Raw genomic sequence first — 24,725 nt, forward strand, 5'->3', positions numbered from 1 at the left:
TAAATTCTGCAAAGAGGCAATCTCCTTCAAGCCACATTCGATTCTGCGATCTAAGGATAATTGATACGCAGCGTTTAGTTAAAGTCCTAAGCTATCAAAGTGAGCTGATGTGCTATAGTGTCCAGACGGCCTTGGCTGTAGGGTTTTATAGCCCTTGTAACTCACACTGCAGAGCTTCAAGTCACGACTTATTGAGAGCCACTCAGCCTATAGTGCTAGCAATTGAACAAGAATGCGTAGTGGTGTGACTATTCTTTTTTTGCAGCCGCTTTAAGCTTTCTCATGCACTCTGGGAACAATGACTTGTATTGACCATTCTCAAATTCTTTCTGCCTGGATGAGCTTATAGTTAAGGCGGCTCTCGCTTTTTGGTGACTAGTCCAATCATCACCAGGTAGATCACTGCCACAGGGGTTTGAAGTAGTCAGATTATAACTTTTTCCCCCCTGTGCTCCAGTGCTTCCTTAATAAGGGATCAATAGGCGTAGTTGTGGCAGCAGTGGTAATACAATGGTGGTAATTGTAAGGCAGGGCCCTGGGGATGCTTATGTAATTGACCTAGCGTCATGCAGGGTGAGCCTGAAGGCTTCCCCTGACCCATGCACGCAAGAGAATCTGATTATGGAGAGTCTGGTGATTAACGCTGGTTACTACGAAAATGGATTCATACTGTAACTCTTAAGTAAAACCCTCACAAAACGGCTTTTGATTAAAAAGCATTTGCTGCTGTGATCAAACGGAAAGCAGCGTTTCAAGTTGAGTCTGTGCTTTGTTGGCCTCAGATATGGATATGATAAGGTATGACAGAGCATGCGAAGACTTCCTCGCATGTGACTGAGATGTCCTGTGTGTGTGTGTGTGTGTGTGTGTGTGTGTGTGTGTGTGTGTGTGTGTGTGTGTGTGTGTGTGTGTGTGTGTGTGTGTGTGTGTGTGTGTGTGTGTGTGTGTGTGTGTGTGTTCTATAGGTCTAACTTGACAACAGAGAGCATGTTGTTGTACTGCAAGCGGCACATTTACGAAGGCTCTCTGCCAGTGTTTTTGGTCCACATTTAACCACTTCAACCCTATACTGTGTCGACTGACGTCCCCCAGGGGACTATACTTGGCCCTCTCCTTTTTTCACTCTACCCCAAATGTCTTTGCCAAAAATAGCCAATCTACAAGCTCACAATGAGTCACGTTGCGACGGATTGTGAACTTGTAGATCTGCTATTATTCACCAAATGTTTGCCTATTATGACATGCCCAGAATAGGGACACTAGGGTTCATGTGGTTAAAAATACCACAGAATCAACAAACAGTTGATCAGTCGTTAAGATGAAAAATATATCTGGAAGATACTCACTCATGCTCTCATCAAGGGCTTTTATGAACGCAGACAGGATATTGGAATTGAAAACCTTCCACGACGTTACACCCATTTACTAGGCGAGTGAATCTGAATGTTTCTGTTTCTGTGGCCAATAACATTACTTAGTTCTCTCTGAGGTACGATGTTGAATCATCGGAATGAATTGGTGTGCGAAATGAACTGGTGTCAGTTAAAATGTGTCCAATTAAATTAAGTAAATTACAATAAGCTACCGAAATATTTCCAGTCCAAAGTGAAAGAGAATCACTTTTCACTCTGAATATTCTATTATATGTCTGTCTGTGTGTCTGTCCCAAGGGGCTAGCATCCGGCTTGTAAATTGAGGCTATATAGGAAGTGTGACAGTTCATATGAATGGCCTGTAGCCTCGCTGTTTCACCGCTGTTTCACCGCTGTTTCACCGCTGTTTCACCCCTGCTGGTTGCAGAAGCAATTAGGCTCTATTCAAGCGGATGGGTTTTTGGCCGAACTTTACACTTGATTTTATTACCTTAATAAAACATTGTCATAAATACTACATAGTTAGTCGCTAGTTTAAAGTCTTCTTTCAATCATTATTATACGCGTTTTTGTAAATTATGGTCCCATTTATTTTTAAATTAATGATAAAGTAAGTATGTTTCTACTGGTTCTACCGAGTTGCGGTTTCAGCCATTCATTTCCGTTTGCATTTCGGACCGTATATAGAAAGCTATTTGAAATCACTGCAAAATAGGCTTCATTTACGGTCTGTAGAAACCAATGGCGTCTTTCACGTCCGGTGAAAGAATATAACGATTGATAAGTACAAACAGAGAACAGTAGTTGCGCATGAGGCAGGTGCTGGACCAAAGGAAAACAATGATAGAACAATGATGGATAGACTGATGGATGGAACAAAGGAGATCCGCAAACTATAGCTGCCATAAGTGCAAATCCAAACACAAGGTGACGTTTCGAGCCAGTGCTCTTCTTCAGACTAAATAGACACTAGAGATGCCATTTTAAATACATTTGTTCTGGTAATGTCATCGTCACCTGATGCCACAAAGCTACCGTATGAATAAAAATACCTTTTATCAGTGCATACTGTATACTAATCAACACATACATATAGTATATAGTAGGGGTGGGACGATATGGGTATCTCACTATACGATATCTGTGGCGATATTAGGCCCTCGATAAAGATAATATCACGATATTCGATATATTGCGATATCACGATATATTGCATGAAATTTCACCAACGATATATCACGATAGTCCTTGTATTCAATTCATAAACACTTTTATACGATTATTTATCGCAGGAGAAAGTATCGCGATATATCGTCCCACCCCTAGTATATAGGCAGCCACACACTGTGTATCAATATGATACATGAATACATCAAGCCAATGGCCGTCATACCTTCAATATAGCTTTAGGATTGCCCCAGCAATACATTCAAAGGACGGATGTTCTGGGTTGACCCGATAGCCGAGTGGTTAGGGTGCATGCCACATAGGCTCCAATGCTAAAGCTGGACCATTTTCTGCATGTCACTCCGATTCTCTCTCTCCCTGTTTCTAGGCTCTTTAGAAAAAAGGAAGAATCTGTCACGTTGAGAAAGAGAGCCCTGAAAACCTGGATCATTGAACATGAGAAGCACGCCAGAGATGGGGACTCGAGTTAGGGACTCGGACTCGAGTCGCACTCGAGTGGCCAAAAACGAGACTCTCGACTCGACTCTGACTCGCCCCTCAAAGACTTGAGACTTGACTCGACTCGAGCCTCAAAGCCTTGAGACTTGACTCGACTCGAGCCTCAAAGACTCGTGGACAATCTTTATTTTATGTTTATTTTTTGGACAAATAAATGAATGAAATGCCCAAAAAACGTCCACTCCCCTGTCCCCCCCCGCAAAGAAACCTCCGCTCCAGTGCGCGCTGCGCGGAGCCGGCTTCAGTCAAGCTGTTTCGTGCTGCTCATTAACGTAAAAATGGAGAGGCGAGCGCAACAGCTGCTATGTGTGTGGCCGCCGCGGCATTTCATCATAAAGTTTAAATATAAAAACTTCGAAATTAAACAAATATGTTTAGCTCAGAATCAGCTATATAACCTCAGTTATCTTGGCATATGCTTACATTTTTTATAAGATGGTCGGATCATCTGTGACAGCACGTTTAGGAAACATCGGATTTTCATTTCGTTAAACCCAGCTGGGTGAATATTCAACACTTCACCACGGTAAACACTACGCTCATGTAATGTTCACTGCATAAAAGCTGTGGTTCTCAAACCTTTTCAGGCCGTGACCCCCCAAAAGAATCATATTTGAACTGGGGATCCACATTTAGACAGTTTTTTGGTGCGCAACACAGCCCTCGTTTAAGTGAATTGCTTTCACCTGCTCTGCTGTTGGACTGCTGTGCGGAGTCGAGTGTGCGCAACAGGGCATATCTCCGCCAAGCCAGGGTGACCTACCCAGGCCCATGAAATTCATATGCAGGCATAGTAGCCAATTAGAATGAAATCTGCAAAAACTGACTCATATACTGATACAGAACCATATTGGCTATATATTATCGCTGTCGGGTGGAAATCTTGTATGTTCCTTTTTAATTATTATTTAAAAACAATTAAAAATCATGAAAATAGCCAATCTACAAGCTGTAATTATTAATAATTAAGAAATACTATATTTTAAAGAGTGAAAAATCAACTAAAGTCATTATTAGTGCAAGTTCAATCACATTTCATTTGAATGAAAATAAATTGTGGGGAAAATACATAAAATCTCTAATCTGTGAATCTAATGTGATTTATTATGACCTGTCTATACTTTTACATCTATGCCCCCCCCCCCCCCCATTTTTTTTTTTTTAAAAAGACTTTAAAAAGACTCGAGACTTGACTCGGACTCGACCCTCAAAGACTTGACTCGGACTCGACTCGACTCAACCCTCAAAGACTTGAGACTCGACTCGACTCGAGCCTCAAAGACTTGAGACTCGACTCGACTCGAGCCTCAAAGACCCGAGACTTGACTCGGACTCGACTCGACTCAACCCTCAAAGACTTGAGACTTGACTCGACTCGAGCCTCAAAGACTTGAGACTTGACTCGGACTCGAGCTCAGAGACTCGTGGACATCTCTGAAGCACGCACACGCATTATACACACACACACACACACACACACACACACACACACACACACACACACACACACACACACACACACACACACACACACACACGTGTATTCCAAGAGGGCTAAGAATAGTGTGATGTATTAGAATCTGCATTTGGGTGGGGTGCCTTGACATTTTGCTCAGTACTGTCTTGGCCTAAGCAGCTCTCTGCGGTTTCCCCCAGCACTTTTTTATTAATTACAAACATTAGCTCATTCTGGCGTGGGACGCATTCACTGCTTTCCTGCCAGGTTCTGCATCTCTCACTGGGGATGAAACTAAAGAGAAAAGAGAAAAAAAGGAAAAAGGGGGAGGATGGATGTCGGTGTCTTGTGTTTTCTGTGTGGGTGTTTGAGGAATGGACGCTGGGATCACGAAGGAGTGTACGAGAGAGAGAGCCTCTGTTTTTTACATTCTTGTTCCTCTCTCTGCCTGGGCTGATTGCTTGTTAGCACTGACCCTCTGCACAGCTGTGTGCCCTCGAGGTGTCGGTGGCAGGTTTTCCACAGGGTGATGGCCTGTCGTCCCCATGGTGACAGCTGCCAAGCGCTTGCCACAGAAAACAATTGCCAGTTTGGGTTGCGTTTCAAGTGCCTGCGTTGTGTCACTGCGTACCACATAAATAATGTTGAAAAACTAAAACACTGAGGCTAGACATGCTGTTCCTGTTCTTTAGTCTAGTTGATATTCTCCAAGTCTGCTTGGGTTGAGGAGGAGTTTTGCTTGAATTGGCTAGCCAAAGTTCCCTTTGGCTTGTTGCGTTGTTATCTCTCCAGCTAATTGACAAATGCCTCTTAAGGGTTCAGAGTATATCTGTCTTTTACATCATAATAGTCAAGATATGGTGCCCACCCTTTCTTTGATTCTGTTATGTCTGGCAGCCCTTTGACAGGTAGCATTAAATAAGTCTCAGAATGACTGCTGTATTGCAGAGGCATATATGAAAATGTGTAGACACATGTATAGAGCTTTATCCTGAACCAAGGCTGTGAAAGAAATAGGAGGTGAAGAGTCAGAAATGTAAAGGGGAGGGGGGGTAAGGTGGAGAGAACCGAAAAGGAGAGCGCTGTGAAGTGTATAGTGTTTCATTAAAAGCGGATAGGCCTGCGGCCCAAATAGGTGTAAGCGGTCGAGGGGTTCTGTTAAAAGCCCATGCAACTCATAAAGAGGAAGCGTCTGTTCTCCCGTAGAGGAAGTGCAGGTCTTTTAGTCTGGCCCAATAGGGACACTGCTGCTGGCCTCTGGAAGTGACCGAGGCAACCTGGCCCTACCATGTTTCTGGTGTGCACACATTCACTGGCTGCAATTACATTAACATCTGGACCAGGGCTGGGGACTTAAAGCAGACCTGAGAGAGAGAGAGAGAGAAGGAGAGAGAGGGGGGTGGGCAAAAGAAAAAGGAGTGGAGGAATCATCTCGAGGGAGGTGGAGAGTTTGAAAGATAGAAGGGCGGAGGAGGAAGGGAAAAAAAAGAGCTGATGTGGCATCAACAGAGGAAGGGAGGTGGAAGAGAGCAACGAGGGTGAAGAAAGGGAGAAGGAAAAAGCGAGCAAGGTTTTGGCCTGCCGGTGTCTCCAGCAGGAGGAAATGCTTAGCACATTTTCCTGCTCCGTGCGCATGGGGGGGGGGTTATTTTTAGCCCTGACCGGGGCCCATCAAACATGCCGCATGAGTTTACCAAAAGCAGACAAGGTAGAAGGCTGTGCAGTTCATCGCTTGCGGCGGGAGAACGAACTTTTACCAATGTGGCGACCAGACGCAGAGCCACAATGCAACACGGCTTCAACGGCGCGGGATGTTATTCTATAGGAGCTAGAAATGGCCATGTCTTTTAAAAGTCCCTGAGCAATCTTCTGAGAGGAAGTAGGGTGTGTTTTCACAGACCCCAAGGAGAGGGAGCAGGAAAGGCAGGGCTTGGGAACCCCCGCCCCCCCCCAACACACACACACACACACTCACACACACACACACACACACACACACACACACACACACACACACACACACACACACACACACACACACACACACACACACACACACACGTTGCCTGACTGGTGTAGTGTAGATGCATTTGCACCATGATGAAATGTCAGGATCTGAGTTCTAAAGACGCTTCAGTCTCTGACTGAATACTTGCATCAAAGTGTCTTTTGCACAGATCTGAGTTTCCCAAAAGGTTCCCAAAACAAGACTGATGAGTACGGGGTGTCTGTGCCTTTGCTACCGCCGCTCCTAGGCTTTGGAATAGCCTGCCCATCCACGTTAGAAGTGCTCATTCAATCGAGATTTTTAAATCCCTACTGAAGAAGACACACTTTTTTTCATTAGCTTTTAATCACATTTGAGTCTATTGCATTTCTATCTGATTAATGTATGTGACATCATGTGACTTTGTTGTTGTTGCACTTGCATAGCACTTTGGTCAATTGCGATGGTTGTAAAAGTGATCTCTAAATAAAGTTTGGTTTAATTTGAGTGTGCAGACTTGAACTGATTGATTGATTGGTTGATTTTTGTAAGGAATTGTTTTAGCCCAAAGGCTACTCTTCCAAGTGTCCTTCAGAACAAATAAATGTGGATGTTATTTTTTCAATTAACAACTGAGTCAACAAAATGTCAATACTTTGACCGCCTGTATGCCTGTCTGTCTGTCCTCATCTGTGCAGCTGTACTGTACTGTACTGTACTGTACTGTAGCAATGTGCTGTATGTGTTGTATACTGTGCTGTATGTTCATCTGTGTGTTTGTCTTCCTGTCTAAATCCAGGGTTCCAACATCACAGACACGTGCACGGAAATGCTGACGCAGGGTGTCCTGCTGAAAATCTCTGCTGGAAACATACAGGAGAGGGTCTTCTTCCTGTTCGACAACCTCCTGGTCTACTGCAAGAAGAAAAACAGGTGTCTTTGCACTTTTACACAAACTGACTTCTGTTAACTGTTCTTTTGAGGGGGGAGGTTAAACAGACGGAGGCATTAAACACATATGAGAGTGTGTATTTGTCTATTCTTTGGGACAGAATAAAATGGTTTGGTCCATCCTCCCAGCTAACGGCAGACTAGTACATAGCCATTACATTACTGTCTCCATAAATAATGTAACGCTCCATTTCAATTCATTTTTTTTTTTACCACTTAAACCCTCTAGCCCTAGTGAAACGGACTTGAGTTGCAACTGCACTTGGACTGCTTTCTTCCATCTACACCGAATCTCTACACCGAAAATAGCCAATCTACAAGCTCAAATCGGTTATTATGCTTGTAGATCTGCTATTTTTGGTGAATGTTCCTCCCAGAATAGGCATGCTGGGGCTCAGATGGGAAGGCTGAGTGTTGCTCTGGTGGAGGTATTTTAGTTGAATTGAGACAGAAATGAGGATTAGAATGAAAACACGGGAGAGTCCATTTTGGCACTCTCAGAGCTGATTTAGTACTATGTGGTTATTTTAGGTGGCGATCGAAAGCACTTTAAGAAACACGTGTAAGCTTGTCTTTGCATTACACTTACCATCAGCCTAATGGGATTCTATAATTGACCAAATGACATGACATTGGATAGAAAGCACAAGAAGCGCAGTCAGGGAACGCTAACCGACGACCATTTATCCAAATAAGGTGATCTATTTAAACTATACAATTTTATTCATTCATTCGACCTTTATTTATTTTCTCTGAAATACATTGAGTATTTTCAATGATGCCGAGATTACAAAAGGCATAATACAACAGTGTAATAATATTGAAAATAAGAACAGCAGGATAAAACAAGTTCATATATTGTGAAAACAAGCATGAACAGAGTATGGGAAAAATACTACTACTATATGCTATCTGTGCCACTGTTTTTGCAGAACGCACTGCAGCAGAATGCTGCGTTCTGTGTATGTCTGGCTGCTCTTGCTCACCCACCACTACTACCCCACTACCGCCTGCTTGGCTCTGGCTTTTATCTGCGGGATGGGGAACGTAGTGTGTTTATAGAACAGTACAATTATGTCCCGGAGGTGGAGGTGGGAGGGTATAAATATGTATCCATTCACCACCTCAAATCAAACAAAAAGTATTGCCATGGCATTTTAATCAGTAATCGTGCATTCTGTTTGAATGTGTGAGTTTGTTCTTCTGACTTCAAGGAGAATTTTGGACTAAGTTTTTCTTACCTTTTCTATGATGTTATGATATCTTAGGATGAATGGTACAGTAGAACATTTTCATAACTCCATCCCGGGTCCAGCTTAAAACGTGCGCGGATAGGCTTTGCGCTAGATCGCATACTTTAATATCTTTTTTTTTTCTTTTTTTTTATATATGACGTTCATAGTGACAGAAAACTATGCAACCAAAAAAAATAAAATAATAATAATCTAAGTATCGCTAGACGAGATTGAAATCTCGAGATTGAAATCTCGTCTTTATTTTTTTATTTTTTATTTTTTGACAGTGTTCTGTCACTATGAACGTCAATCTCTCTCTAAAAAAAAATAAAAAAGCCATTAAAATATGTGATCTAACCATATCATAATATAATTGAAAAGGTAAGAAAAACGTAGTCCAAAATTCTCCTTTCACTTGGTACCCTGTCACGTAACATGCTAGGAAAATGGAAGAATTCTAATCACGGTGAGTTGGGGGGTTCGTTGTTAAAAGTTGTGATCTGTGTGTCCTCTTGAATGCAGGCGCTTAAAAAACAGCAAGGCTGCAACCGAGGGCCCCCGTTACCTGTTCAGAGGCAGAATCAACACAGAGGTGATGGAGGTAGAGAACATGGACGATGGCACAGGTGGGTGATTTTGTTAGCAAATAGTTTTAAATGGTAAAAATCGTTTTGTTTTAACCAAATTGCATATGGAGCTTTTTCTCTCCGTCAAATGACTGCTGCATGGTTGTTGACACATGCATACTTTAACCTTTTATAACAACCTACGGAGAAACATGACCTATCTACCAAGCTATTTTCCCTTTAGATACTTAACAGTGGTGGAGTTGCTCGGGACACCACTGCCTGGTACTTGGTGGACTGTAGCTGCTGTGTGTCTTGGCCTCACATAGCCAATGATTATCCTTTATATTTGTAGAAGCCATCATTTCCTCCCCGGTCGGCTGAGATGGGAAGTAATATCGGGTGTTTTTTGGTGAGAGATGGATGGGTTTGGTTCAGAGAGAGCGGATAAACACGGCAGGCGGCGGTGAAGTAACTCGTGGGTGTTCCGCTTCACAGACGGGAGATCTCAATCTGGAACACAGGGCGACAGGAGTGTTTTAGCTCGAATTACAACATAATGAAAGCACTAGGTCCTTTTTGTATTTATTTTTTCCCCCCTTTCCTAGGCACACCGTCAGCATCTTGAGGTTGAAACTGTGCTCGCGAAGGGAAGGCACACGTCGAATCACGCCAGGCAATACCACGGAAAGGACACAACGCTGTACTTATAATTTGAACTGATTGCAATTGATGATTTTAATGGTTGAGTTTATTTGCTTTTTTTGGTGACCTCGGAAACCTCAGAGGTCAAGCGGGCCCGACCGGGGAAGCATTCTCCCCGTGATGGAATTAATGAGCACACGAACACACACACACGCGCACACACACACACACACACACACACACACACACACACACACACACACACACACACACACACAGCGAGGGCATGCACGTACCTCCTCACCTTTGGTCGTTTATTTTCATCTGTTTTGACGTTCGTAACATTTCTGTTTTTTAAGTGTAGAATCAATAGCACCTGTCGGCTTTTGGGGAGGTTCGGGGGGCCCTGGTGGTAAATAATTCTGATGGATGCTCTTCTCTCTCCATTTGTGTCCAGTCATTTATCTCATTACAGGAGAGGAGTGATAATCGATTGTGGCACTCGAATGGAGAAGGCTCCAGAGGCAGAATTACAGCTTTGTTTGGCTCCTATCGGTAGATGAGAGTCTATAGGGCATGAATGTGCACCTCTATGGACCACATTACTCAAGAGTAATGTGTGGTGTTCATTATAAAAGCTTTGTGGGCGCTCGGAAACACTGCTGCACACAGCACCGTATGAGACAATCTGTACACAGTAAAATCCTCTCTGAATTCAATTAACACACATTTTAGATATAAACAGCGTTTCATAGTGTTGTCCGTGAACTCTTGTATGGCCTGTCTGTTCTATTGTGTATGCCCCCCACTCTCCCTTTAGTTTTTCCTCAGTAATGAGTGGGTCCTGTCTTCTCTGAACCAACTCACTGGGGTCCTGTCTCTTGTTAGATGCACGTTTCATGTGGCAATGCTAATTCTCTCCTCAGCTCAAGTCTGTTTACAATGTCCTCATCAATGCAACCTCAAATTGATGGCACGATGGCTCAAACATAAAAAAAAAGCTTAAAAAATGACACCAAACTGGGATGAGTCAAAGCGGCGGATTAGCATTTTGTCCACCCCTCGTGACGAGAGGTCTTTTAGGACACAAGCGGAGCCCCCTTCAAGATTCTGGTTTGTGCTCTCCTCTTGTCCTGCAGCTGACTACCACAGCAGTGGAAACATTGTGAACAACGGCTGGAAGATCCACAACACGGCCAAGAACAAGTGGTTCGTCTGCATGGCTAAGACCCCGGAGGAGAAACAGGAATGGCTAGAGGCCATCTTGAAAGAGAGAGAAAGGAGGAAAAGTAAGGAGGTCATTTTGGTTTAAGGTTTCTGTTTAACTTTTGTTCACTGGACCGTTTTTGTGGTTTTAATATTACAAATACGAAAATTCCAAATATTTTAACAATGTGCATCTTGAATACAATAGTTGAGAATGATTGCTAATTCATTAACCAGTGAAGAGTGTGTGTGTGTGTGTGTGTGTGTGTGTGTGTGTGTGTGTGTGTGTGTGTGTGTGTGTGTGTGTGTGTGTGTGTGTGTGTGTGTGTGTGTGTGTGTGTGTGTGTGTGTGTGTGTGTGTGTGTGTGTGTGTGTGTGTGTGTGTGTGTGTGTGTGTGTGTGTGTGTGTGTGTGTGTGTGTGTGTGGGGTTCATCATAATCCTGCTCATACATTTGTGAGGTGACCAATTATCTTAAGGAAGGGAAAACTGTATTTTGCCCTTGGTAGCCGCGCAGAATAACCTCCATGATTGATTAACCCTACTTGAACCTATTGTGAACTGGCACTGCTAATTAGCCTGTGAGAGTAGGATATATTAGTCTTCTTCACTTAGTAATTGATGTCACATCCAGACAAGGAGCTGAGTTTAAAGAGTTTAAAATGTGCATGCAGAGCTTTTCTGATTTCTGTCTGTCTCTGTCTCTCTGTCTCTCTGTCTCTCTGTTTCTCTCTCTCTCTGTCTCTCTGTCCCTCTCTCTTTGTAGCTCTGAGGCTGGGTATGGAGCAGGATACGTGGGTCATGGTGTCGGAGAAGGGAGAGAAACTCTACCAGCTCATGACCAAGAAGGGACACCTCATCAAGGACAGGAAACGCAAGCTCACCACCTTTCCCAAGTGCTTCCTGGGAAGGTAGGCCACACGCCCTCAACCTTGGCACTCACGCCTTGTCCAGTGTGAAAGCGTTCTGACATTGCCATTCTCAGCACGATGAGTCATTGTTGCTGTGAATGTCAAGCTAGATGACTGTGCTTCAGTCGATCAGAGATCTAAATTCAATGTAGTGGGTAAATCTGAGTATAAACAGTTCAGAGTAAAATAAATAAATAATAACTGCATTGAACAGTTGAGGCCAGTCCTTCCTTGCAATATGCGACCGTTTTCTTTGCTGTTCCAGCAACTTGAATTTAGATGTCACCACTCACCAGACGTTATTGGTAGGTGGAGATCTCTGATGTCCTGGCTCCTTGAGACTAGTGCTTCTGTGTTCTTAATGGTTGAGGTGAGCTGGAATATGGGGATCTAAACCTTTTAGTGTAGGGGTTGGAGTTTAAAATTTACATTGTAAAGTATTCACTATTGGGTGATGCACAGCATTTGCATATTAAATTCCAGCAGAGCGAATAACAGCATATACTCTACATACTAATACCTTCAGTCAGAGCTGAATACCCGGCATTTTGGTGCTAAACTCTGGCTGCATTCCTTCGTTCATTCTTTCATTCCTAATCGAGCGAGACATTCTGAAGAGAGCCGAGGGGGGAAGGACACGTTAGCGCTCCTCTGTTCAGAAGATCCACCGTTGAGTACAGTATCTGCAGTCAAGTCATGGGGAAAATCAACTCCACGCGGACATCGCCGTGAATCTTATTTAAGGATTATTTGGCGTGGTGTCTTGGGACGGAGCGGCTCATTGAAGGCCGATCATAAATCACAGGGAGAAGTCCTTCTGTTGCCCTGCTGACCGCTTTGCTTTCCCTCCCTCACCGTGTTAGATTAGAATAAGCCCTCCACAGAGGAATCCACCGTAGAGAGGCCATTACGCTGGCTGGAGGGCAGGTGTGTGTGTGTGTGTGTGTGTGTGTGTGTGTGTGTGTGTGTGTGTGTGTGTGTGTGTGTGTGTGTGTGTGTGTGTGTGTGTGTGTGTGTGTGTGTGTGTGTGTGTGTGTGTGTGTGTGTGTGTGTGTGTGTGTGTGTGTGTGTGTGTGTGTGTGTGTGTGTGTGTGTGTGTGTGTGTGAATGCCTCCATCTATCTGTCAGCCACACTGGTACATACTGTACCTTACAGGGCTTTACACTGTCCAGCTGTGTGTGTGCGTGCGTGCGATGGAGGTGGATAGGGGACAGTACTAGATGTGGTAGATTTGTGACATGCACATGTGAACATGTGTACTTAAGCTTAGTTTTTCCTTTTTCTCCCAATTTAGTTATGCTAATTCCCATGTGCATTAGTCCCTGTCTCTGCTGATCCCCACAAGTTGTTATGGGGAGGGTGTAGACATAACCACATGTCTGCTCCGTTACACATGACGCCACCAGCCCGCTTCTTTTGACCTGACAGTGAGGATTTTCACAGGGGAGCATGTAATGCGTGTGGAAAAAACATGGTATTCGTCCCAGTTCTGCTCCCTGCTGAACAGGTGCCCCGACCAACCCGCACGGTGTCTGCAAGCTGAAGGCACCGTTGAGGATTCAAACCCCCCAGTCTCCAGTGGTGCGCACAAACCCACCCCTTGCTTAACTGGATGTCTGTGTCCTTATTTATTTTGCCATTAAAATAGAGCACCGTCCACCTTCACTTTTGTCCTGCTTTTTGTCATTGGTACACATAAAAATACCCCAAAATGTGCAGCTTGGTCTGGACCACTGGCCTAGCGGGTTCGAGTCCCGATCCTGATGGCCTTTGCTGCATGTCATCCCCCATCTCTCTCCCTGTTTCCTGTCAGCCTACTATCCTATCCATAAAGGCATAAAAGCAAAACAAAAAAACATTTTCTGACAGTTTCCAGGATGCTGCTTTTATCACATAAAACTTTTTGATGTTTAGCCATGCATAATAATATGAGGTTCATATCAGCCTTATCAACAGTCTTCAGTTAAGCTTTTTGACAAAAGTGAAAGTAATTAAAAAGTTAGAACGATGTCGGTTTATCTTCTCCTGCATGTAATCCTGTAATGGGAAACAGGGGCTTGCATCGTTTCGGCAGTCTATCTGAAGATGTGTGATGATTGGAGGGCATGGGCTGCTAGCTTCTTCAATCTCTAGACTATGTGAGACTCTGTTCCTCTGGTGCATTACCAGCCTGAACCACCTGATCCCCCCCGCCTTATCTCCACTCTCAGATAATAAACGTTTCACTGAGCCGGTGAGCCTCAAAGCACTTTACTGTACATTTCGGTGGTGTATATACTGGAGCACTCCGCCTCTTAGTACATGGAGCCTATACTGTCTGTAAGCTCACTTCCTTAAGCCATTCAAGCCGGTAATGCGTACTGTGTCATTTTAGATTTTTAGCTATAACCATTATTTTATACTTTGGGCTATTCAAAAATAGCAGATATACAAGCTCATAGCGCAAAATCTTGAACATTTTGTGCAAATCGTTGAATTATAATATATTTTTCAAAGCGAACATTTGTAACTGAAATCTTTGCTGCTGAAGGTCCCTGGAACTAAATATTTGACAAAATGTTCGCTTAAAAAAAATACATATCCAAAGATTTGCACATCATTTCAAGATTTTTCAAAAATAGCAGATCTACAAGCTCATAGCGTGGAACTCGGTGCCACGCTATGAGCTTGTGTATCTGCTATTTTTGAATAGTCAAAGAAATCTTAAAATGACAGAGATGCGTTCCCGGATTGAATGGGTTAATCACTTAAACCCTATACACTTAGTTGGTCCCACACCAAATCTTTTGCCTAAAAATAGCTTGAGCTTGTAGATCTGCTATTTTTGCCAAATATGCATGTGATTTAAGGGTTTATGTGATTAAGTTCCTTTCGGCTACTCTGCTGACATTCAATGTCTTAGTGCACATTTTGACTCGCTTGTTCTGCACCCAATTACCATCATCTTTGAACACTATAGACCTATGACTGCGGTTGTGAAAGCGAGAATCTAACACCATCTGATGGAGTGTGGCTGAATCAGTGTTATAAAATCAACAGCCATATGGTTATAGCTGTGAGCGATTCCTGCCCGTTTTGGGCTGTAGTTCATAATGACAGCCAACTGTTCCATACAGTATATAGTCCCGAAGGCTTTACACAGCACACCCGTTTGAAACACGCAGATAGTCTATGAGTATGAATAAAATGAGCCTTGGAGCGCTCTGTTATTTTGACTGGACTCTGGTTCTCTTGATTGTAGTATAGCCTCCTCCGATTCTTCTTGAAAACGCCCAAGTTTAATTTCAGAATGACCCATGGTTTCCATTTGTTTTAAAATTTTTAGGGAGATGTTTTGACTGGTAATAATCTGACTCGAGGTACTGCAGCTTAAACAGCCATTTCAACATCATAGTTATTTTTAAAAGCAAGAGGGAGAGGGAAAAAAAAGCAACCAGAAAGCCCAATTGGACATAGTTGTGGCCGAGTTACATGGTACGGGGGTTTGGAATGGGGAGTAACTTTCTCCTTTGGTCCATTGCAGACAATACCAGATCCCTATGCGGTCTGGAACAGGAATTGATCTGTCAGCTGAAAAGATTAAAGGCATCAAACGTTGGTCGTAAGTGGGAGCCTTGTCGACTTAGAGGAGACCATATGGTGTGAGCATGTACCTCAAGGTACAGCTTTTAGAGGTCCTATGAAAGCCTATCCCTCAGTATGCAGCGTGGTCCTGCACCTTGAGGATCACTTGTAGATGTGGGAAATATACTGTACTGTACAGCCCCCAGGTTTATACTCAGTTTCTGTGCATCCATCTGAGTACAGTACAACCCTTGTCTTGACTTTGGGACTTTTTAGAGAAGATAATATGTAGGCGTGATTGGTGAATTGGAACCAGCGTGGTATGTTCCCTGATGAATGCCATATTGCCTATGGCTTTAGAGTCGGCCCACTCCCTCCATTGTGAAATGTTTCTCCTTTATTCTCGCTCTCCTCCTCTTTCGCTCTCTTGATTCTTTGAGGCCCAGAGCTATTTCTGGGTCTCGAACTCCTCCCATTTAAGCGGTAGGGTCTTATTTGTGGTCTGCTTCCTGGGACAGTTTAATTTATCAGAGAGAATGCTTGTGGCAGCCAGCTCCCATTCAGCTGTTATCATCCCATTGTGAAAAGGGGAAAGATGTTCAAGGGACCGTATATTTTACCTTTTGCACATTTTGACAGAATGCGCCCCCTCCCACTCTCTCTCTCTCACACTCACTCACACACACGCACGCACGCACGCACGCACGCACGCACGCACGCACGCACGCACGCACGCACGCACGCACGCACGCACGCACACGCACTGCAACAGATGTTAGTGAAAGGACAAGTTACACATCTTTTGAGGAATGCATACTGTTGCCATAATCCTCAGCTAGCTTCCTTCACTTGGTCTCAAGTCCATGTCTCAGATGTTTCATCGCAATAATATTCTGCACAATACTGTATATTGCTTGGACCACTTTTAATAACGGTAACATTCAATAAAACAATTGGGATCCGGAAGAAAATAGCTCTTCCTTTTCAGAATGTCGACTTTGTATTTACATATAGATTGAAGAAGCCGTTTACACCTTTAATCTGCCCAATGCCACAAGAGCCATGCATTGCAAACATTTTGAGTCCCCCGCCCCATCTCTCTCTCTCGCTCTCGCACTCTGTCTCTTTCCACGACTAAGGTGCAGGGATTGATAAGATGACATTATTGTGACCCTGGCGTGTTCCCTGTATTCTGTTGACTCTGGAATTGGGGTAACGGGACGCGAAGATTGAAAGGCGGAAGAGTGAAAGACCAGGGTAGATTGGCCGTAGATTGTTTTCCTGAAAAACGTTCAACGTCAACCCTCAACAAGCCTGCTGATGGCTCTACGGTGACACCCGGCCCCGCCATCACAGGCTGGAAGGGGATACCACAGAATTCCACTGGTACTGCTGGCCATGTTTGTTTGGCTTCTGTGGGGAGACGGAACATCAAGGATTGTAATCAGATATGCTACTGATGTTCCCCTTGTTAGTCTGTCTGTCTCTCTCTCTCTCCCTTAATCTCTCTCTTTCTCTCTATCTATCCATCTCTCTGTGGATTGCTGTATAATAGAGAATTATCCTATTTAGTCCATTTTGTCTCAGGAGGAGAAGAGTGGTTGTTGTGTTTGTTGTGTTTTTCTTTATCGCAGTTGTAAATGATGCACACCAAACAAAAACAAAAATCCTCTTTGCATTTTTCTTCCTACATCTGGGAGCTTAAAACACACTTCTTCGTGTTGCTTGATTTCTGCCGTCACTCGGCACCAGATTTCAAGATAGAACCAAGGCCAAACAGTTGGAGTAAGCCCTGCTGGTTGTTTTAATAAACAGACGGTGGCCCCCAATAGCAAATAAATCATCATGTCTCTTTGCCAAGACGGTGTTTGTTGCCATAGTCACATGAGTTTATGGTAAATGTTATTCATTAAGTCCTGAAAGCTCTGTGGTTTGTCTGCCACCAGGCTTCTTGATTTTCTTATTTCTTCCCACTGTTTCCACATTGACATAGGTACGTTCATTGATCATTGATTGAGATGATTTCACAGATTGGTAATTCATGGAGATTCACATCAACTTCCTCTTCTAGAGATGTTTGGTTTTTGAATAATTCAGCTACACTTGTATCCTTGATCCTTGTGAAAAACAAACATGTCCTGAGTGCTTCTAAAGGAGATCACATTCCATGGAGACACTGTTACACTGTGAAATCCTGTTAATTTAATAAAAAACCTGTGAGTGCCTAATGTTGTTTTTGCTTTTTCCTCAGTGAGTTTGTGTCCTGGCTGATGGAGATCGGTGAGACGGACAACCCAGAGGAAGGAGTGCACCTGGGACAGGCTTTGCTGGAGAACGGAATCATTCACCATGGTAGGTCTCCTCTAGAGATGCACAGCATGCCTCAAGAGTAGACCCGTCAGATTCTTGTGGACAGTGGTGTAAAGTAACTAAGTCCATTTACTTAGGTACAATTTTGAGGTATTTTTACTTTACTGCAGTATTTCCAATTTTCAATACTTTTACTTCTACTCCACTACATCTCAGAGGCAAAAATTGTACTTTTACTCCACTACAATTATTTGAAAACCTTAGTTACTATCTACAAGCTCACAACGCGTCACATTGCGACGCGGTGTGAGCTTGTAGATCTGCTATTTTCAAACATTTTAGTACTTTTACTTTTGGTACTTTAACTATATTTTGATGCCAATACTTTTGTACTTTTACTCAAGTAAGATTTTGAACACAGGCCTTTTAGTTGTAACACAGTATTTTTATATTGTGGTATTGCTACTTTTACTTAAGTAAAATATGTGAGTACTTCTTCCACCACTGCTTGTGGATTTGTGTCACACAAAATAATCTGAATTATCAATGTGGCTGTTTGGCTAAATTAACATTATTCATTATATATTTCTCTCTGGTTTAAATATTCATGCAAAAGCAGGTCTACTTTTTCTAATTTCTCACCACATCAGGTGGTTGTGTGGGTGAGTGAACAGCAGATGCTGCCGGGTGGTGTCAGAGGTGACCCACTCACCCCTCATCTCTTGTTCTTTACCTCGTCTTCCTACACCGCAAAATCCTGAGTGTTAATTAACTCTTGAGAGTAGCCATTTTTACACTCCAGATTTACTACAGATGTTTCCTTCCTTTGCTGCTCTACATGAACAATTACGCCATGTACAATATAAGTGACATCGCATTACGCACACAGTAGACGGCGCACGCAAGTGGTTTACATTTACGGTTGCACCCTGGCTTGACTTCTAACTGCGTGTATTGAACATCCCTCATTCAACAAGTTAAGAGTTTTAACAACAGTGATCTCACCGCTCAGGTTGCGTTTGCAGATCTCGTATTCACGTCTCAGCAGATGTCCCGACTTAAAAACTCCCTGTGACACGTTGTTTAGGCAAGGGATTATAAATATTAATCCCTTCTCGCCCCAGTGTTTGTGTAATATCGGTTCAATGGCTGCGTAGTGGCCTTGGATGAGAATTGTGCAATGCGTTGAGGTGGCGTGCTGGTTGACGCACTGCATTCACACTTAATGGTGCGTACTGCGCTCAGTATGTATTTTTCCTCAAAAGACTGGGGCCGGTGGCCAGGCCTGGATCTTAAATTACTCTGGGGTTCTTTATTGCTTCCTAACAGAGAGAAATGAGATCGGGCTTTGAGGCTCTCCCTGACAGAGAGGAATAGCTCCGAGGGCCAGTGAGCTTGCTTTTCATAAGGACGTTAATGGAACCTTCATGGTTCTACAGCCAAAGACACAGAGCCAACTGCATTCTATTAGGTGGGGGGCTTCAACAAAGCCCCCTAAAGCAAGCAGAGTGGGATGGGGTGGGTGGGTGGCTTTCAGCAGTGTTATCTTTGACCCCTCGTGTGTTTGGGAGGCTCCTCCAGACTGGAAGGCTGGGTTCGTAGTGAGTTTAGTTTTTTACCAGCTTCAGTCGCTGCGCTAGTTGTGACTTTTTCGTGACTTTCTCCTCATTGGCTGTCCTTTAAGCCAATGGGGAGTCCGCAATGCCTTCCCATACTGGCTGTGTTGCGTCATCATTGCACCGAGTGACTGAATCAATCGGCGCAACACGTTCACCCGAACGTCCTCTCAAGCTATGGGATCACAACTACCGGCGCTACGTAAAGCGGGAAATGCATCAGTTGGTTCAATAATGTTAAGATGTTTTATTTGATTGAATGGCCCAAACAACACAGTTTACCCCTCCCCATCTGACGACGTTGTAAGTGGTCTGTCTGATACATTAGCCTACAGTAGTTACATTATTAGATCATTAGAAGAAACTCTGCAGCCACAATGAGGCGCTCAGGTCAGGATTATATTAGATAACATTTATAGAGTAATAGTTAATACTGCAGTTATAGTTGTAAGTTATCTTTGTTTATGTTTACAGTTAGATGTTGGATTGTTTGTGCCTGTATGAGTCTGAATATCGCCCTAGTTCTTTTCCCTTGCTTTAGTTTGCATGAAAAATGTATTGAAAGTGTTCATTTAAATGCTTGCCGGAGGGTGAAGTATAGAGTGTGTCTGTGTCTACTGTAAGTTAGTATAGCTGTTGTGCTGAATTTGGTGACCTATCAAATTCTTAAAGTCTAAGTTTAATTTGGTACGTTTTTTTTGGTAATGTTTAGTAAGATGCAAGATTGACAGTACTTTTCAAGGGTTTTAGCTTGGCACAAGCTGGTATAATTTGATTGATTGATTGGTTGGATATTTTATTAGACAGAAATGTAAAAACAGCACGAGTACAGTCAAACACTTTGTCTAAAAGGATAACACCCAAAAAATCCTTCCATTGGGGTAATATGACTGTGACATTCTTGTTAAACTTACGGTTAATACGGCTCTCTTTAACACCTTTACCGCCGGGCCCGTAGTTCTACGGGCCGTTAAATCCAACGGTTAAGCGCCGAGCCCGTAGTCCTACGGGCTGCGGTCTTTTCGCGCATGCGCGGTCCGGGTGCACTTTCGGAATTTTTTTGATCCACTTCCGTTTCCGGTTTGATGACAGGAAATAGAATTATTTGGGATCCGGTTTCGACGATCACGCCCGCTCCCATTCTACAGACGAAACTGAAACTCAATTCTCTTCCTGTAGTTTTTTCTCCTCGCATTTCACTGTTTAACGTAATCCGCTCTAACTCAAACATGGATGCCCCGTTTGACACGTGGTTTTCACTGGGAGATACAGGGAGATCTCGCGGATGTAAACAGACCGTTCACGGCTCAATCTTAAGGATTTTAACAAGATCTATGGCGACATGAAAAAAACAAAAAAACAACAAAAACACCTTGGCACTGGTGAGTACATTATGAGATTAACCTCTGGCGGTGGATGTGTTAAGGTTGGTGGAGGGTTAACATCACTTTGTGTCTGCCATCGCCTTCATTCAGTCACAGTCCTTTCTGTATGTGATGAATTGTGTCCGCAGTCACAGACAAGCACCAGTTCAAGCCTGAGCCTGTGCTGTATCGCTTTCGCTACGATGATGGCACCTACCACCCCAGAAGTGACATGCAGGATGTCATCTCCAAGGTAACAGCAGTTGCGCAACAGTCATTCTCATATTCAGACCATTTCTAAGTGTACTATACAGTACTTAATAATCTTACAGCAAAATAAGCAATAAGCAAGGTATACAGTATTTACCGTATTGGAACATTAACATTAATGAATTGAATGCTTTTTACTACTGTAATTTCTAAACTCTTTCTTTCTTCCTCTCTCTCTCTCTCTCTCTCTCTCTCTCTCTCTCTCTCTCTCTCTCTCTCTCTCTCTCTCTCTCTCTCTCTCTCTCTCTCTCTCTCTCTCTCTCTCTCTCTCTCTCTCTCTCTCTCTCTCTCTCTCTCTCTCTCTCTCTCTCTCTCAGGGGGTCAGATTGTTCTGTCGTCTTCACAGTCTCTTCACTCCTGTCGTCAGGTATCCGTCCATTTTCTTTTATGGCCCATTTCACTTGTCCCTCCACAGCTCCTCGCTGGCAGGCAGGTTGGCAGGCTTTAAAATAACCTAAATATAGCCCTAGCTAGTACGCCAAAAGTTTAAGAATTCAGACCAGAGCAGCACAGAGGATGGGAGTACTGCGAGGCCAGTGAACTATAAGCGTATTGTTTTCAAGAGGAGCTAACATGGGAGGGACTGGCATAGAGCGTGATAGAGTGTGGCAGGGCCTGTGGGTGATAGCACTTGGCAGGACTTGTCTGCACCATTCCCTTTGTAGAGGACAGATGCAAAGTCAAAGGATTGGGCCTCACATACACAGATACGCACACAAGCCATCTGGACACTTGGACATGGAAAGCGATAACATTGCTAGCATTCCCTTTCTCTTTCTTTCTCTTTTGCCTTTTGAGCATTCACTGCTTATACATTCCCACCATTTTATACTGCTTTGACAGCATACAGTAATAGATAACATTTGTCTATCATGAAAGGCTAACCAAAACAATTCAGAATAGAAATTTGTGTCTCGTTCACTGATGATCTTCACAAATGGATCTTCAAAGCAGGGATGACTGTGTATTCTCCTTGAGCCTTGCCTCTTCCTGAGCAAGACGAATCCACCGAGTGCTGCCCTGTAGTTGCGCAATCATTATTGCGGCGTCAGACGCCTGCTGCGGTGTGCATTCTGCTTGCTTTAACTGTTATATTACTCTGGCTGACACAAAGTGTCACTGACTTGCATCAAGTTATGTCACTTGTTCACATTGGAAGTGTCAAATGGTCTATTATTTTCGGCTGCACCAGCACCGCAATCCAATGTGATCAAGTAGCCTAACTTGAGGCACGTCAGTGACACTTTTGTATCAGCCAGAGCATTTAGTTAGTAAAATAGCAGGTAAAGCAAGCAGTTTCCACACCGCAACAGAAGTCTGACACCGCAGTTATGATTGCGCCACCCACAGGGCAGCGTTCTTTGGATTCGTCTATAGGCTTTTAACCGCATGCTCTCTCTGCTCCCACATCCACACACTGTGTGTGTCCATGCTGATATGTTTGGGTCATGCTGCTCAATCCATTCATCACAGCTACAAAGACAAGACTCATGCCTATGTCGAGGCATGGTGCAGAGCTGCATTCAGGGCATTCAGCTGGAATGGATGGGACATGCGCAGTTCACCGCGCGTGACCAATTACACATGTCATGGCGTATTGATCCCGTGGTCTCGATGGCCTGACACAAAGTAGTGCGGCAGACAGCAGACATCGATTTGAATTCTCCAGCCTGTAACACATTGCAAAATAGGCCCCGTGGAGATTGATGGCTTTGAGGCAGCTCATATTAAAGCTGAATGGAGTTATCTGCTTCATTTTTAAAGTGCGATATGATTTGTACATACGGTACATGTAGAGCGATAATATCAAACTCTTGATTGTTCAGTCTCCATGTGTCTTGCGGTTGGCAATTACTGCTGATGTGTGCCAGAAACATCCAACATGGCCTTGCAATAGGCCCTACAACCCAAATGCAAAGCAGGTGTGTTTGGGGCGATCTTGGCACTTGTTCCCCTTACACGTTTAATGAAACATCCCATTGTTTGACAGTGTGCAAAAACATAGACAGAAGTGGAGCACGTGCACTTTATAGGTGTCATTTGTCGGCATGCTTTGGTTTTTGCTGTTGTTCTTGTGAATTCCATTTTAACAGTGTTTGAGGTACGGTCTGTTAATGTGTTGTACCACAAAGGTTCTGGCCCACGCTGGCTGTTTATGTTGGATCTCAAATGGCCCTAAGCACAGCTTTGAATTAACCCCTGTGAAACTCTTCCGTAGCTGGAGAGACCACATTGATGCTCCATGGATTTGAGCATAGTTCTTCTGTCTGATCTGACAGCCATATGACTTCAGGGTTGACTTGGTGTCTGCGTGCGTGTGTGTGCTCTGTGTGTGTGTGCTCTGTGTGTGTGTGCTCTGTGTGTGTGTGTGCTTGCGTGCATGGGTGCGCATGCTGGTGCTTGGAGTATTGTCAGCATTCAGTCCATTGCTGTCTGTGTTGGGGCCAAAACCGCCACAGACGTAGAAAGTCTGTGTCTCTGTGTGTGTCTTCCTGCTGTAGCTGTGTTTGTGTGTGTGTGTGTGCGTGCGTGTGTGTGTGTGGTGTAGTGTGTGCCAGAGTGTCTGTGCAGCACAGTGCATTCTCACTGAATGTCCCGAACAATGCGTCCCGGGGCCTGGGAATGCCAGGGTTTAATTGGACCAACCAGCCCTTGCCTAATTAGGTGGAATTTCCTGGCAGAGTGAGAAATGAGGAGTGGGGGATGGAGGGTGAGGTCTGTGTGTGTGTGTGTATGTGTGTGTGTGTGTGTGTTTTTGTGTGCATGCGTGTTTGTGTGCGTGTGCCTGTGTGCGGGGGGGGGGGCTAGACAGCCCATTTCCCCAAGAAGAAAGCTGTGAATTCAGGCCCTCAAGGGTATCTGATTCCCTTGTATGAAATATTGAACCCCTTAACAGGCTAGCGCCCTTCAGACACAGGTATGCATTCATGCATCGGATGAGAAGGTGCTTAAGATATTAACATGGAAAGACTGCAAACTGAGAGTCAACTGAAAAACACTCTTGAATTATTTTAATGAAGAACGGAAGAAGAATATTATAACAATTCTGGGAAAATAGTACTGTTGCTTTGTTATGCTTATGCATCTTTCAGCAGCTCAATATTTATGGATTGTGCATAGTCAATTTAATTTCTAAAGCACATTTAAATTTAAAACCAAAGTTGATGTACAACATGTGAGTATGTTATACAGCATAGAATATAACAGACAGACAAGACAGACAAAAAAAACATAGAATTTAAAACATAACACAACAATAACATTAGTTATTTACTCAGGATTTAAAAAACGCTAATTAAATGCGAGGACTTTCAGTTTGAAGCAACCAAGGAAAGTACAGCATGGCCTGCCCTAGGCCATCAATTTACCCTTCACAAAAAAAGTACTGCCAACTTCCCAGGCTCTTTTCCATTCGCAGCGGGCAAGTTGAGCAATAAGCACCTCCCCTTTGACCTCTCCCTCTGCTACTTGCTCCACAGATTGGCGCTGCCCTTATGCCAGGCATATGGCTGCCCCACCGGACCTCATTTTTCACTCTGACAACTTCAGTGCACATCCACCCTCGTTAGTTTCCCCATTGCATGG

The 24,725-nt window shown here is 43.7% G+C and overlaps 1 protein-coding gene across 1 annotated transcript in view; it reads left to right on the plus strand.

Annotated features, from left to right (window-relative positions):
- prex2 (phosphatidylinositol-3,4,5-trisphosphate-dependent Rac exchange factor 2) overlaps positions 1 to 24,725 on the plus strand; it is a 149,295-nt gene that overhangs the window by 41,782 nt on the left and 82,788 nt on the right. The window contains exons 7-13 of the mRNA XM_080417598.1: positions 7,302 to 7,435; positions 9,211 to 9,314; positions 11,039 to 11,188; positions 11,871 to 12,015; positions 17,832 to 17,932; positions 21,020 to 21,123; positions 21,458 to 21,507. Of these exons, the coding sequence (XP_080273724.1) occupies positions 7,302 to 7,435; positions 9,211 to 9,314; positions 11,039 to 11,188; positions 11,871 to 12,015; positions 17,832 to 17,932; positions 21,020 to 21,123; positions 21,458 to 21,507 (788 nt within the window). The remainder of the gene's footprint in view (positions 1 to 7,301; positions 7,436 to 9,210; positions 9,315 to 11,038; positions 11,189 to 11,870; positions 12,016 to 17,831; positions 17,933 to 21,019; positions 21,124 to 21,457; positions 21,508 to 24,725) is intronic.

Source organism: Gymnoscopelus braueri (genome assembly GCF_963280865.1).
Source record: "Gymnoscopelus braueri genome assembly, chromosome: 21".
NCBI lineage: Eukaryota > Metazoa > Chordata > Actinopteri > Myctophiformes > Myctophidae > Gymnoscopelus > Gymnoscopelus braueri.